The 11,485-nt window shown below is 45.9% G+C and overlaps 1 protein-coding gene across 2 annotated transcripts; it reads left to right on the forward strand.

The window, feature by feature from the left end:
- Nucleotides 1–2,435: 2,435 nt before the first annotated feature.
- Nucleotides 2,436–8,034, forward strand: LOC123413606 (crooked neck-like protein 1). Of its 2 annotated transcripts, XR_006613772.1 has the most exons (5): nucleotides 2,436–4,305; nucleotides 5,754–5,967; nucleotides 6,076–6,274; nucleotides 6,598–6,957; nucleotides 7,735–8,034. XR_006613772.1 is itself a non-coding variant. In XM_045106543.1 (4 exons), exons 1-4 carry the CDS (start codon nucleotides 2,680–2,682, stop codon nucleotides 6,716–6,718), a joined length of 2,160 nt encoding a protein of 719 aa, XP_044962478.1. In that variant the 5' UTR covers nucleotides 2,436–2,679; the 3' UTR covers nucleotides 6,719–7,072. The 2 variants fall into 2 exon arrangements, 1 of the variants encoding a protein (XP_044962478.1); XM_045106543.1 differs by lacking the exon at nucleotides 7,735–8,034 and having other exon boundaries at nucleotides 6,598–7,072.
- The last annotated feature ends 3,451 nt before the right edge of the window (nucleotides 8,035–11,485 follow it).

Raw genomic sequence — 11,485 nt, forward strand, 5'->3', positions numbered from 1 at the left:
GGAAATTCTAGAAAGGTTTGGCAGAGGGAACGAGATGTGTATTATTCTAAATTTAAAGCTTTGTATTTTTTTACGGTTGCTGCTGGAACATGGAAAGAGGGATGGTGCACCATAGAAAGGTATGTAATATTTATGAATTAAATAAATATACATGAAGATTTTTTTTAAACTCAAATATACTTGTATTGATCTTTCTTTTCTCTTTTTACGTCAAAATAAACATGAACTTGACCAAATTGAGTAGACAATCATTTCATTTGATTCCTACGACGTGTGTTTCACGCGTATTTGAGTAGTTTTAATTGCATTTTTTTATCTAAGACAATATTCAAGTAATATTGAGATCCTATTAGGCCTTGTACAATGCAAGTGTTTAAAGAACATGCTTAGTAAAATAAACTAAATCTTCTTTAGACTCCAATGCTTATCTCTATATGAGAAGTGCACTAAACATCTATCCTACACAAATAGACACCAGTGCTAATACAGGGATGGAAGGAGAAAATGCTATCAAGGCAGGCAAAGAAATCCTCATAAAGGCCTGTACACAGGCTATCCCCACGTTCGCGATGTCCGTTTTTTGATATTACAAAGGAGCTATGTGAACAAATCTCGGCGATGGTGGGTAGATATTTTTGGGCACAACAAGATAAAGAGAATAAAATCCACTGGCTGTCTTGGGAAAAGTTGACGATGTCAAAGAAGGAGGGGGACTGGGGTATAAGGATCTACACACTTTTAACCTGGCGATGCTCGCAAAACAAGGATGGAGAATGCTGAATCATCCGTACTCGTTGTGTGCCAGGGTTTTAAAGGCGAAATACTTCCCAACTTCGGATATTTTGAGTGCTGAACCAAAAGAAGGAATGGCATACACTTGGCGAAGTATCTTAAAAGGTCTGGAGGTGCTCAAGGCGGGAGTCATCAAGCGAGTCGGGGATGGTTCAACCATCAATATCTGGCTAGATCCTTGGCTGCCGACGAACTGGTCGAGGACGCCACTTACCCCAAGGAGAAACATCATTGTACAGACCGTGGATGAACTGATGGATCCGTTCCAGGGTGGATGGGATGTTGCCCTGGTAAATGATATGTTTGGCCATCAGGACTCAAAGCTTATCCTTGCACTCCCGATCAGACCAGATATGGAAGATACTTGGGCCTGGTTCCGAGATCACAGGGTTTTTTTCTCCGTCAGATCTGCATACAAATTAAGCAGAAAATTGGCGAGTGTGGATTCAGGCGAGCAAGGCACTTGTGATGGGCAGTACTTTAATTGGCAAGCTATCTGGAATGCTCCTTGTCCTTTGAAAATACAGTAGTTTCTCTGGAGGATCGCTCACAATAGCCTCCCTGTCCGTCGGAACTTGGTCAAAAAGGTGTGAAAGTGGATACAATATGCCATGTCTGCCATCGGTTTGACGAGGATGGTGCCCACATGCTCCTGAAGTGCAAACCTGTGAATAAGTTGTGGCGGGAACTACATCTCGAAGAACAGAGATTAGTCTGGGCCCAGTTCGACGATCCCAGGCACCTAGTGGAGAACATCCTCCAGTTGCAGGGAACAAAGAAACCGACGGCAATCTCCTTATGCTGAAACTGGTGGTGTACAAGAAATAAAGTTAATGCGGAAAAGAAAACTTTCACACATGAACAGATCATGCTGCAGACTAGGCGATCAACATTGGAGTTCGAGGACTTCTTTAGCAAGCAAGAGAAGAAGAAGGCAGTCGAAGCTGTGGTGTGGAAACTACCATGCACGGACATGATCAAAATAAATATTGACGGTAGCTTCTTTAAAGCAACTGGTCACGGAGGCTGGGGAGTGGTGGCTCGAGATGCTGATGGGGATGTCTGTTTCTCAGCCGCTGGTAAACTGAACCATGTCCAGGATGCACTTCAAACAGAAGCTGAAGCCTGCCTCAAAGCATTGGCGCTTGCTCAGGAGTACAGCATGCAACGAGTACAGATTAAAACGGATGCTCAGATGCTCGTCAAAGCAATCTCATCGGCGGACCTGGATCTGTCCCCAAATGATGTGCTGTTTCGAGAGATTAAAGCACAAGTTTTCTTACACTTTAGCTGTTTTTCCATGTCTTACCGCCCACGGGCATGTAATAAAGTAGTAGATGCACTAGCGAGTTTTGGTGCGAAGATGGTCGTGGAACCCCAAGCCATATGGCCGGGCCGCGTACCTACCTTCGCCCAGGACCTTGTGGCCAGCGATTTAGTTGCGCACGTTGCTTAATGGTATCAGGATGATTTAAAAAAAAAAAGACACCAGTGCTTCAGATAAATTGTTTTATTTGTCTTTTTTTAATAAGTACTATTGATTTATTTATCTAAACACCTCCTTTAAACATCTTGTATTGTACAAGGCCTTAACTCCTCGTGATAAAAATTCTAACACGAGCACTTAAACTACGTTTTACAGAAAACCCCTCATCCAGCAAAGACCGAACCCCAAATCGAGCCGAGCCGAGCCGCTCGGCCTCGCTCGATCTGCCCCGCCCCTCGCGCCGCCTTCCTCCGCCCCATCTCCTCGCCTTCCTCCACCCCACTCCGGCATCGAGCTCCGCCGCGCCACCGTCCGCGCGTACAAGCAGACCTAAAATCGAATCACACCGTCCCTTGCCCCCTCCTCCCAAAACCCTAACCCTAGCACAGACGCCAGCCGCCATGGCGCTCACCACCCGCGGCGGCGGCGGCGCCGACCAGGCGCAGCCTCCGCCGGCTCCCGACGCGAGCCTCGGCTTCCTCACGAAGCGCGACACGGAGGTCAAGCTCCCCCGCGCGACGCGGGTGAAGAACAAGACGCCCGCGGGGGTCCAGATTACCGCCGAGCAGATCCTCCGTGAGGCCCGGGAGCGGCAGGAGCCTGAGATCCGCCCGCCCAAGCAGAAAATTACTGACGTCCACGAGCTCGCCGACTACCGGCTGCGCGAGCGCAAGAGGTTCGAGGACCTCATTCGCCGCGTCCGCTGGAGCGTCTCCGCGTGGGTCAAGTATGCCAAGTGGGAGGAGGGGCAGAAGGACTTCGCCAGGGCTCGCTCCGTCTACGAGCGCGCCCTGGACGTCGCCCACCGCGACCACACCCTGTGGCTCAAGTATGCCGAGTTCGAGATGCGCAACCGCTATGTCAACCATGCCAGGAACGTCTGGGACCGTGCCGTCTCGCTCCTGCCCCGCATCGACCAGCTGTGGTACAAGTATATCCACATGGAGGAGCTGCTTGGTGCCGTCGCCAATGCTCGCCAGGTCTTTGAGCGCTGGATGGGATGGCGTCCTGATATTGCTGGCTGGAACTCGTACATCAAGTTTGAGCTGCGATATGGGGAGGTTGAGCGTGCTAGGGCAATCTATGAGCGGTTTGTTGCCGAGCACCCACGGCCCGACACCTTCATCCGATATGCAAAGTTCGAGATGAAACGCGGAGAAGTGGAGCGGGCGCGGCGTGTGTATGAGCGTGCAGCGGACTTGCTTGTGGATGATGAAGATGCAGAGGTGCTGTTTGTAGCATTTGCTGAGTTTGAGGAAAAGTGCCGGGAGGTGGAGCGTGCTCGTGCCATATACAAGTATGCACTTGACAGAGTGCCTAAGGGCAGGGCTGAGGATCTTTACAGGAAGTTCCTAGCATTCGAGAAACAGTTTGGTGACCGTGAGGGGATTGAGGATGCCATTGTGGGAAAGCGGAGATTCCAATATGAAGATGAGGTGAGGAAGAACCCACTCAATTATGACTCATGGTTTGATTACATCAGGCTGGAGGAGAGCGTCGGGAATAAGGACAGGATCAGGGATGTGTATGAGAGGAGTATCGCAAATGTTCCTCCTGCAGAAGAGAAGCGGTACTGGCAGAGGTATATCTACCTTTGGATAAACTATGCTTTGTATGAGGAACTTGATGCACAGGACATGGAAAGGACCCGGGAGGTCTATAGGGAGTGTCTGAAACTCATTCCACACAAGAAATTTACCTTTGCTAAGCTGTGGCTGATGGCCGCACAGTTTGAGATTAGACAGAAGAACATAAAGGCTGCAAGGCAGATTCTCGGTAATGCAATAGGTATGGCACCCAAGGGGAAAATATTTAAGAAGTACATTGAGATCGAGCTTTATCTGGGCAACTTTGACCGCTGTAGAACTCTGTATGAAAAATACATCGAATGGTCTCCAGCAAATTGTTATGCCTGGAGGAAGTATGCAGAACTGGAAAAGAACCTTAGTGAGACTGATCGTGCTCGATCTATATATGAGCTTGCTATTGCTCAGCCAGCCCTTGATACGCCTGAAGTTCTATGGAAGGTATGTTGTCCTTGCCGTCCTCTTAATTGGTCCAAGTTTTATGTTTTGTTGAGTTGAACTATTGGATATATTTTCCTATACATTCTTATTCCATAAATAAGCGCTCATGAAGTTCTATGTTAACGTTGATTTATACTCCCTCTGTTCACAAATATAAGATGTTTTAACTATTTTCTGAATCGGATGTATATAGAGATGTTTTATTGTGTTTGTTCACTCATTTCAGCCCGTATGTAGTCCATATTGAAATGTCCAAAACATTTTATATGTGTGAACAGAGGGAGTATCATATTTGATCAGCTCATCTATCTAAATAGTTCCAGTGTTTATGCATGGGAGTATGTGGGTATTATTTGCCACCTTTGTTCATGTGTGCTGTGATGCGATATGATGGTTAATTTTGTACTCCCTCTATTTTTATTTACTCCGCAATTAGCTTTATCTAAAATCAAACTTTATAAACTTCCACCATGTTTGTTAAAAAATATATTAACATATATACCACTAAATCAATACCTTCATCATTGAATATATTTTCACATCATATAGATTTATAAAGTTTGACTTCGGTCAAAGCTAATATGTGGAGTAAATAAAAACGGAGGGAGTAACATGTTAACATGCCACTTAGAGACAGTAGAGATCAGAGATCGATCTTTGCCAGGTGTGTTGCTGAGCTCTCCACTATTTCGAGTATTACCTGAGCTAGTTTATTTCATGGAAAAAGGGGTTGGGCTTCATTATTTGTTCTGGAAAGCCGAAGGCCATCCTTTACTATTTTTTCTTACAAAATTCAACTTATGAGTGTTAGTTGATTTCTCTGGAGTCTGGATCTGTTATTTCTTTGCATTATATCCTGCCAGCGGTAAGTAGTAACTACCAAAGCATTTTTAAACCATGTCTCTTCAACCTCTGCACTCTATCAGAGTTGCTCGAATGCTTAATAGCTTATTTGTGAAACAACTACTGGATAATGCTCAGAATCGACATCGTTGGGGTCCCTTTTGTGTAGGTCTAGGTGGGACTTCGTTGTCTTGTATTCTTCAGTCTTCTCCCTGGCAAAGCAGAGCCAATGGAACTATATTTTGTCTAGTCAGCAACTGAAAACACACACTTCTTTGTGCTGGTGTATGCTTTTGAGCTCTTAGCTACAGTTTTAAGAGAGAAAACCCAGCGTGCTGTCATCAGATATATTATGTCCAAATAATGCATTTTATAACATGGGTCTTTTATTCTCAGGAATTGTTTCCGATATTTTTATCTATAAGATGCAGCATTGATCCTTGTTAGATGTTAATGTTACATTTCAGACATCCAGAAAAATTGTGCTTTTAAGAAAATCGACATATGCTACTAAATCATTTTTAGTGTCTTTTACTTCCAGTTCTACTTGTGATTTTAGTTATTATTAGGGATGCTTACTAAATCTTCTTCCTTTTAACTTGCAGGAGTACTTGCAGTTTGAAATTGACGAAGATGAATTTGATAGAGCAAGAGAACTGTATGAGAGATTGCTTGATAGAACAAAGCATTTGAAGGTATGGATCAGCTTTGCTGAATTCGAGGCCTCAGCTGGCTTGGGAGAAGACGATGGAAGTGAGGAGAATAAGAATGATGCTGGTTATCAGGAACAGCAGACAGAGCGGGTCCGGAGGTGTCGGGGTGAGTAACGAGCTAGAGAACCTACTTTGGGCTTCTGTAGATCTTTTTTATGTTCAGTTTGCAATTAATGGTGCATTAAATCTGACATTGCTATGTTATGGTGGTCAGCTGTCTTTGAAAGGGCATTCGACTACTTCAGGACCAATGCTGCAGAGCTAAAAGAAGAAAGAGCAATGCTCCTGGAAGAGTGGCTCAAAAAAGAGTTGAGCTTTGGTGATCTTGGTGATGTCACGTTAGTGCAGAAGAAGGCGCCAAGGAAAGTGAAGAGGAAGAGACCACTCCCCACGGACGATGGCTCCAATATTGCGTATGCTATTTACTCAGTTCTTTATTCTTGGTACTATTGTATTTTATTTTCAGAAGTTGGTGGCTTGCCATGTTTAGCACGCTATGTGGCCATGCACGGTCCGAGTTCTATTAAGAATTTAAAACCCAGGATAAAATAATTAGTGCTAACAATATTAGTAATACTTTTGTGCTTGGTTACCAGCAATTTAGAAATATACTGACATCATTTGTTAACAGAATTCAGAACCCAGGATAAAATAACTAGCGCTAACAATATTAGTAATACTTTTGTGCTTGATTTCCAGCAATTTATAAATATACTGACATCATTTGCTCTGCCAGGTTCGAGGAGTACATCGATTATATCTTCCCTGATGAAGTCACGCTGGCACCGAACCTCAAGATATTGGAAGCTGCTTACAAGTGGAAGAAGCAGAAGGCAAACGACACACAGGATGACTGATCTGAACATCCAGAGGCCGCCTGTTGTGAATGGTTTCCCACCGTCAGAGACGAGTACTACCATGCAAAAATCAGACGTAGAGAAGTTTTCCATTACGCGCGGGTGTAGGCGTGGAGTTTGCGCTGCCTCTTATACCCTACATATGGCCTTTTTGCAGCTTGTTCAGTGGAGTTATTGAAGCTGTATTTCTGACGGATGGATGCTGAATTATCTGGGTTCTGTTACCCCTGGATTGAACGGTATGTTCGTTGTTAGGAGTCAACTTTTATCTTGGTTTTGTTACCCCGGTTCCTTGGGTTGAATGTAACTCAAACATGTATTATTTGAGCTTAGCACTATATCATGTTTCTCCCATTTGGTACCTGGTGCTAAACTGCCAGATGAGTGTTTTCCTAACAACGAAACGGAGCGTCTGCAGTCAGAAATTCCATTGGGGAAATTGTACGAGCTGATGGGCCTGAAATATTATGGCCTTTGAGTTTGGCCTGGAGATTTGAACCTTTTCTCTTTCTCTGTGCATTTATTTAAATTCTTTCATACATTAGAGGGTGCTTGGATACGTTTTAGTACCATGACTAAAAGTAGTGAGACTAAAACTTGCTAGCCTCATCCATGCTTGGATCCAAATACTAAAGAGACTAAAATCAAGTTAATGAGCATTTATTATCCTCCAAACCCTTCAATCCAGAACTTGCATGAATAGTTAAATAAGGAGAGAGAGGACTAATGCACATTTTATTAGGGGTATCCTTGACTAAAAGATTTTAGCCTCAAGATTAGTTTTAGCCTCTCTTTAGTCAGGGGTGCTTGGAACTTTAGCCTCTTAAAGAGACTAGTTTTTAGTAAGACTAGTTTTAGTCTTTTGGATCCAAGCACCCTCTTAGTTACAAAGAAACCTTTTCTCTTTCTCTGTGCATTTATTTAAATTCTTTCATCCATTAGTTACAAAGGAACCATTTCTCTTTCTCTGTGCATTTATTTAAATTCTTTCATACATTAGTTAACGATGTAAACAGGTTCTGGTGGGAATTGGTCGAAACAAATACCTCCAGAAAAGCTTATGCGAACCAACATTTGGTTGGATGGTTTTAGGACAATGCTATATCCGACGACTATGAAGGCTTCTGTGGCGATGTCAAGATGATGTGTTGGCCTAATCTTTTAAGGTGCTTATAGGGGTAAAGTTATACATGTGTGCGTTTATAGAGATGAATGTGTGTACGTATGAATGTCTTCATCTCCATTATATTTAAGAAGTTTAAAAAGTCCTAATGAAAACAATTATACTACCTTAAGGAAGACTACATCTCTCATCATTGTCTTGGATTGTTTCAAGGCTTAGTTTGAACTTGAACCAAACGCCATAGTTAATGATAGAAATAGTCCCACCAAGCTTTTAGAGCAACTCCGTCTGTGATCAAAATGAACGGGCGTGGCTACAGATCATGGTAGCGTTAAGAGTTCACGTCGGTTATATGTCAACCAGTCTAAAAAAATACGCAACTTTTATATTGGATGCACTTGCGAGAGCCTATGCTGTCCTGAGTTTAACCCTAGCATTAGTAGGGTCTACATCGTGGCCTCGTGGACGAGCCGACTGGTCCTCGCGACTTTGGCCTTTCGATCTACGGTGACAACCATCTCATGGCAACGGTTTTTCCTCCTGAACGATTAAATGCCGCACTTTTGAGGCATCAGAACCTTCTTCTTCCTGGTCAGCATTGGCCCTTTGCGTGTGCCCTTGGTAGAGATGGGACCATTCCTTGTCGTCGAGGGTTGAGGGTCGGCACGTCGTCGTCCATCCCTTGTCAGCGTTGGTATAATCCATTTTAAATTTAAGTCTGAAATGGATCGTGCGTAGATAAAAAAATAGACGCGTCCGTTTGAATCGACGCATTGAGCTGTGAATTATCTCCGTAACGATCGGATAAAACGGATCGCGCCATTGAATTTGCTCTTAGCTGCCTGAACTTCGCGGGAAATATAGGAACACTTGTCTCATTGCCTGCCACTCTGCAACAGCGGAATTGGCCCCGGACATTTAAAAACCTTGCGTGTATTGTAGCTGCCGAAGTGCATCGGATTCTCGTTTGCCAGTTGGTCGTAATCATAGTACAGTCCAGCACATGGACTTGTTAGGGCAATTTTAACCCGCGGACCCAAGGAGACACACTGTTTGATTTATTTTTTTGCTTTGGTCGTTCATCCGATCGTCCGTCGTTTTTTATTTGGGTAGGTAGGTGTGCTAAGGCCAACTCCACCGCGCGACCCTATCTTGTCCGATTACGTTCGTTTGGAGTAAAACGAACGAATAGCGCGGCCCAACGCACAAACCCAAACGGTCAAATTTTCGGATTTCGTCCGTTTTCGACCCATCCCGGCCCAAACTTGCATCGAGCTCAGGCAAAACGGACATCGTGCGGACGCGCTCGACGCACGCCCTTGTCCGCCCGTGGCCCGTGTGTCGGGGACCACCCCCTCTCCCGCCCCGCCCCGCCGACGACGCCGCTGCTATTCTCCGTCCACCTCAGCCCCCTGTCGTCCATAGCAAACCACGTCTCGACATGGCCGCCACCACGCCCGCGTTTTCGCCGTAGTTTAGGCGTCGATCGGAAGAGGTTTGGCCATCGCCGTCGTAGCCGGCGACAGAGTGGATACGACCGCACGCGACGTACCATGGCAGCTTCCGACGAGTGCTCTAGAGTGGCCGGTAGTCGGCCGCCAACCACCCCTGCATTGAGGTGATCATCGCGGCCTCTTTGCCACCACGACCGCAAGGTGTTCGACACTTTGCCCGCAAAGGTATGGACAGTGGTAATGAGTTTTTCTTCCACCACTTCATTTATTCATCGGATGATTCGTCGTCGGATGATGAAGATCTTGTGGTGGCTGCAGTGGTGGTTCACGACCACATTCAACGGCAACTTCCTCGGTACATGGGGTCACTCCCTGGGCGTGCTCCCAACCTGAACCGCAACAGGGAGAAAGGCCAGGCCCTGCTCTATGCCGATTACTTTGCGAACACACGCTCTTCAAGCCGGATAAATTCTGTCGCCGTTTTCGTATGACAAGGCATGTGTTCAATCGTATCCGAGAGGGAGTGGTTGCTCATGACCCGTACTTCGAGTGCAAGACGGATGCCCTTGGCAAGCTAGGATTCTCCTCTTACCAGAAATGCACCGCGGCCATCCGCATGCTTGCATATGGAATTCCAGACGATCTGATGGATGACTATGTGCGTATGAGTGAGACAACATGTCTGATGTCAATGTACAAGTTCTGCCAGGCTGTGATCGAGGTGTTTGGCCCTGAGTATTTGAGGCAGCCAATTGCCGCTGATACAGAGAGATTGTTGGCGACCAACGCAGCTAGAGGCTTTCCAGGCATGCTTGGCAGCATAGATTGTATGCACTGGGATTGGAAGAACTGTCCATTTGCTTGGCAAGGCAAGTACAAGGGGCATGTCAAAGTGTGCACTGTCATATTAGAAGCGGAGGCTTTGCAGGATCTTTGGATATGACATTCTTTCTTCGGCATGACAGGTTCTCACAATGATATCAACGTGCTGCAGCATTCTTCAGTCTTCGCAAGACTTGCAGAAGGCCACTCCCCGCCTGTCAACTTTGAGATCAACGGCCACCAGTACAACAAGGGATACTATCTAGCTGGTGGTATATATCCTCAGTGGTCAACTTTTGTGAAGACAATCTCGAACCCCCAAGATGAGAAGAGAAAGAAAATTGCCCAAATGCAAGAGAGTGCTAGAAAGGATGTGGAACGTGCTTTTAGTATGCTTCAATCCCGATGGGGTATCATTCGAAACCCTGCACTGTCATGGGATGAAAGGAAGCTTCGGGAGGTGATGAATGCTTGTGTGATCATGCACAACATGATCGTCGAGGACGAGCGTGATGACAGTATCTTCGACCAAGGATTTGATTATCAAGGTGAAAATGTTGACCCCTGCACCAAGAACCGACCACATTTCAATAATTTGTCCAGTTCCATTGTGAGCTGCGTGATTGGCACACTCATTTGGATCTTCAAAATGACTTGGTTGTGCACATATGGGATCATATTGGCAACCAATAGATGTATTGGTTCATTTGATGATCATTCAAGACAATTTTGATTTGGTTGTAAAACTATTTTATTTAGAGACAACTTCGATTGGGTTGATGTGCAAACTTGTTTTGATACGAAAATATGTGCATTTTAGGTCCTCGCGGACAGGATGGGGCAAAAGGATGTGGCCGCGCGCTGGGCGCACGGCCACCGCATCCCAGGACAGGCCCGGACACGACCCCATCGCCCTACCCAAACGGACAGAATCCGGGCAAAACGGACGTCCGTTTGGGGTCGCGTGGTGGAGTTGGCCTAATGGGAGCATATGCATTTTGTGACATGTGTCACATGTTTATTGGGCATTTCGTCGAACATGTGGTGAGACTCCATCCTTGAACTAGCTCGAGCTCCCGCGCCACCGCCCCGAGCTCTCGTGCCGCAGCCCTGCCTGCGGATGAAGCCGTCGATGACATCGAAGGGCGCCTCAACGCGTTGCTTTCACAGCCAACTGTTCGGCCAATTGATTTGTACTTGGACGGCGGGACAACGATGGGACCAAAAAAAATGAGCCAATGGATGATGACAACCTTCCTTGTCCCTGCCCTGCCTTCTTGGCCAGCAAGCACTCATCAACGAGCGGAGCACGATAACGACCGTCGGCCGCGAGTGGGATGACAACTTGGACCAAATCCTCCTGCACTC

This window comes from Hordeum vulgare, chromosome 7H (genome assembly GCF_904849725.1).
Source record: "Hordeum vulgare subsp. vulgare chromosome 7H, MorexV3_pseudomolecules_assembly, whole genome shotgun sequence".
In the NCBI taxonomy this organism is placed as follows: Eukaryota; Viridiplantae; Streptophyta; class Magnoliopsida; order Poales; family Poaceae; genus Hordeum; species Hordeum vulgare.